Source organism: Engraulis encrasicolus, chromosome 20, assembly GCF_034702125.1.
Source record: "Engraulis encrasicolus isolate BLACKSEA-1 chromosome 20, IST_EnEncr_1.0, whole genome shotgun sequence".
NCBI classification, from domain to species: Eukaryota; Metazoa; Chordata; class Actinopteri; order Clupeiformes; family Engraulidae; genus Engraulis; species Engraulis encrasicolus.
In genome coordinates, this window is record NC_085876.1 from 30,526,398 (window position 1) to 30,531,080 (window position 4,683).

Sequence of the window (4,683 nt, forward strand, 5' to 3'; positions counted from 1 at the left end):
TATTTGGGAACAGAAGGGGGATGATCTCGATGTGACTGTTTTGTGAACATGGTCAAAGCTTTTCTTTGCCTTTGCAGCTGCAACTAATAATAACGTCCACACGGTGGCGCCCAATGCTTATTTTCAACAATTCTTTGGCAGATTTGCCAGGGTTTTTTTTACATGGACCATCTTCCTGCCTATTACAAACCAAACGCTTATAAATAGCTTAGTACAGATTTATTACACTCACCTAACAGTATTTTGTGTCTATTTTTAGCCTAGTTGGAATTGATGATCGTGCAAATTCCCTTCAAGCATGTCTTGTCTGATTTTTTTCACATGCATGTTTAGCACGATAAAATCTTCAGTTAACCCATCCATGACATAAATGCATGTGTATACTTTCTGTTTTGCTTTGAAGTTACATAATTAGATAGACCCAGCTTCGTGTGCAATAACAGGCCAGGGTCCAGAGGTGAATTCCTGCACTAGACCAAAGTGTTTATGGCATTTCATAAAAAAATGTGCAGATGTTTTCTTTTTCTTTTTCTAAAAATATCTACTGGCTTATGCATCATTCAAAGAAATCCACATGCACTCGCACAGGATATAAACTCAACCACTCATGCTGATGTGAAGTAGACTACTGTGTGGTTGGCCGTTGTGTCCAGACCACAGTTATTCAGGATGAGATGTGGATGTAGCCAAGATGGCCACACACTTGTGGACTTTCCTGCTTTTATAGGCCACGAGAAAAAAACAGGACGACAACTGTCAGCAAGCTGAATAGCTGATTTTTCATGGAGCGTATCATGCTGTTTATAGTTGATATGTGTTATTCTTGTGTTTATAAGACCACCTACCTACCAGAATGATGCAGGCCCTACCTCTGTGATGAGAATGATATTCAGCCATTTTGATGCACATATGGTTTCTGTAAAGCACAATAACACCAATGGCATGTAGGATGTGTAATTGAGTTTGAATTGATTACTCTTAACTAGATTGTGTACAGCATGAGAACATATTATAGGCCTAGTTTCCCTGCTGAGTATTATTTTTGTTCATGATAAGGGACCCCCCCCCCCAACCATGAAAGGACATGAAACCAACGTAAGTAGGTAACCAACATTTATTTACCATTATCAACTTTACAATAAAACCAGTAACATCTTTAAACATTAGCAAAATAAAGAACAAAATCGGTCAAACGTATTTACAGAGACAAAAAAGCAGATCAAGGCTCACATTTAACACATAACAACTCTGCTTCTTTTAAAACTTCAAATGTGAACATAGCAAGCTCAAATGTGTTTTCTTTTTTTCTGTTTAGCCAAGATGAAAATTAAATTGCGATTTTTTTAAACAAACAAGACAAAGCCTTCTGAATATTTAAAATGGTTCTCTATACACCACAAAATACTTAAATTTGGGTTAAAATATAGGAATGTAGAAAGTTGGCAAGTCTTTATTTTTTTCTCAGCTTTTTTTCTCAATTTCCTCTTTTTTTGCCCCTCTAAACAGTCACTTTTTGCGAGGTGCCTGTTACACCTCTCGCCTTTCTTGTTGAACAAACACTGTTAGCATCTGTGAAGCTGTTGAAAGATGCCCGCTCTGGACTCCAACTCTTACACACGTGTTCAACCCCCTCCTGACACTGAGTCCCCATCTGTGTGGATCAGCTGCGTTCCAGATCATTGAACCATAATCAGGGAAGTGAACTAGTGAATCTAGTTTTGTCTGTTGTTATTATTCTTAAAGAAAGTGGCACAAGGAGTCTTTTTTTCACATACATGTGTATATATACATATACATATATCCATGTATATATACATATGTATACATATACACATATATATAAATATATATATATATTTGTATTTTTTTTTCTTGAAAAACAGTTCGTGGTCCTTGTGAAGTACAATCACTCTTTCTGTTCGGATGGTGCGGGTGTTGAGCTGGTCTCCTCTGTGGGTTTTGTGGGCTCAGCAGGGGCGGCGGCAGCGGCGGCTGGGGCAGCTGCCTCTTCCTTGGGGGCGGCTGGGGCCTCCTCGGCCTTGGCCGGGGCAGCCTCCTCCGCCTTAGGGGCCTCAGCAGCGGCAGCAGCAGGGGCGGCCTCCTCAGGCTTGGCCTCCTCCTTCTTCTCCTCGGGGGTGGCGGCGGCGGCGGCTGGGGCGGCCTCCTCAGCCTTCTCCTCCACGGGAGATGCGGCTGCGGCAGCGGGCTCCTCCTTCACCTCCTTCTCCTTCTTGTTCTTCTTCAGGGAGATGCCCTTGAACTTGAAGGAGTTCTTCAGGGAGAACTTCTTCTTCTTCTTCTTGGGGGTCTCCTTGGCGGCCTCGCCCTCTGGCTTGGCAGCATCGCCCTCCGCCGCGGGCGCAGGCTCGATCGCGTCCCCGGCCCCTTCCTCCTTGGCGGCCTCGGCTGAGCCGTTCGTGGCCGCAGCATCACCCTCTGCCTTGACATCACCATTGGTCTTGACATGGCCGTTCTCCTGGGGAGAAACACAAAGGCATTTGGAAAAATTGAATATCAAATGTTCATAAAAAATTAACAGGTTTTATTTCATGCAGATGATATTTTCAACAAGAGACTGGTTTTCAGTTGAATTACTGCAAATGGAATGCCATTACTGCTCAAGGGGTCGTCGACCAACATATCGTTGATCGACTGCATCGTGCATAATGAATGGGATTGAGGTGACGCCTTGCAGTAACTCGTACTATCGTAAGGGGGCGACCTAACCACGCACATAGGCGGCGAGTGTGCAAGCGGTCGCGACAGCAGTCTTGAGACAAAAGGCTGGAATCGATCTGTGCATCGTTTCGGATTCCATTATGCTTCCCAAACCTTGTCGTCGACAGCAAAGTCTTTTTCCACGAATTATAGCTAAGTGAAACACAAAAATGAACTAAATGCAAGCCGAATAACTAATATTTGACAACTTTTCCGAGGAATATCCATTCAATAAACCCAGCCACTGCATGTAGACATGCAAGGTAGTCTGCCCGTCTAGACTCGCCATCTCATGCGTCTGCCATCGATGTCGCTCGCCGTAAAAGCGACAAAATGATGCAGAAAATGGAAACCGGTAAGCTAATTCGTGTGTTTATCACCATGCCATGCAATTTCCCCAAAAGATCAAAACCAGAAATTTCTGTTCAATAGTCGACGAAAATGAGGGCAGCAGACAGCGGAATTTTGGGCATTCTCCATGGATACCCTCTCTTACACCTCGTTACCCATCGAGATCATGAATCAAACAAGCCGTCAAAATCTGTTCAGCACACACAAGGCTGCACATTTTCACATTTCAACACAAAAAACAGCTTCTAGACAACTGTATTGTGATGAAGAACTCTACTTTTGGACACGCGCATCATTTGCCTCTCCAACCTTTCCAAATCACAGAAGCGCACGAGCGCAATCGACGGTATCGTCTACAAGGACCCAAATAACCCACTAAAACCATTCTACAAAATCACAATTCCATAAAGGGAAGGCTCAAGCACACTTTTAGGCACCCTATCTGCCAGCAATTGAGTGATGCCGGGAGCGGAGAACGGAGCGCGTTTCGCTTGGATGTGGGTGTGTCTCCCCATAACAGCGTGGATGGTAACCGAGGAATCAGTGCCTACCTGTCCGTTTGTCTTGACGGCAGCCGGGTCAGCAGCGGCAGCTTTCCCCTCAACAGCCACTCCTCCCTTTGATGCCTGGGATCCCATGGTAATGAATGGGGATTTTTGGAAAGGAAATGAAAAGAATCTAAATCAGAGTTTTGAAAAATAAATCCAGCCCAAGGAGGGTGTTGCGCATCCAACCCTTAAAAGGAATTTCGTGTTATTCCTTCGAAATGGTGGAAAAAATGAATCTTCTCCAGACGTTACAGTACCCAAACCGCTCCAACCGTGAGAAGGTCCCTACTACTACCAGTACCAGTTGAACAGAGCTTCAAGATAACCAAATGCACCACCTATGGGCGTGTCTCATCAAGTTTAACCAATCTGAGAGTTTCTCCGCCCCTTTTAGACCCCCTTGACTCCCCCTCCTATTCCCACCCTCTAATGGCAGAGAGCCCAGTGCCATTTTTAACATCATCGTTTGGAATGCCGATCAAATGAAAATGAAGACGTATAATTGAAGTAGATGTCGTCTTGTAAGAAGAATTCATCTCTCTTTTTTAACATCCATCAAGTTGCAATTTGTGGAGGGACAGATGCAGAATGGATGGATAGCTATTACAACCCAGCCTTGAGTGATGTCAGAGATGGGCTAGCTCTCATGGTAGCCTACTCATCAACCAGCTATCTGTTATGCATCATATTTCCCATAATGGAATTATCAGGTTCAAAATTAGTGATTGTTTGATTGCTTGCTCTTCCATCAAAATATTCTAGTCATTAAATTGACCTATCAATATAGGCATTAGGCCAATGGCCTACACATCTGCTAAACCTGTTGATACAGTGTGCTTCTTAAAGCCCTTTGCTATAAATGTACAGTCTTTAGTTTTTGTCAATGCCGTAACACCACAAAAAGTAAATAAATCCATATTGTGCATACATGCATAAACACAAATACTGTAAATAAAGGACATAGCCAGATACATATAGGGCTACACACATACATACATACATACATACATACATACATACATACATACATACATACATACATACATACATACATACATACATACAT

At 43.2% G+C, this 4,683-nt stretch overlaps 1 protein-coding gene across 1 annotated transcript; it reads right to left on the reverse strand.

The window, feature by feature from the left end:
* Window positions 1-1,096: 1,096 nt before the first annotated feature.
* Window positions 1,097-3,896, reverse strand: marcksl1b (MARCKS-like 1b). The gene is made up of 2 exons (XM_063184895.1): window positions 3,621-3,896; window positions 1,097-2,476 (listed from the first exon to the last, which is right to left on the reverse strand). Exons 1-2 carry the CDS (start codon window positions 3,705-3,707, stop codon window positions 1,907-1,909), a joined length of 657 nt encoding a protein of 218 aa, XP_063040965.1. The 5' UTR covers window positions 3,708-3,896; the 3' UTR covers window positions 1,097-1,906.
* Window positions 3,897-4,683: the final 787 nt, after the last annotated feature.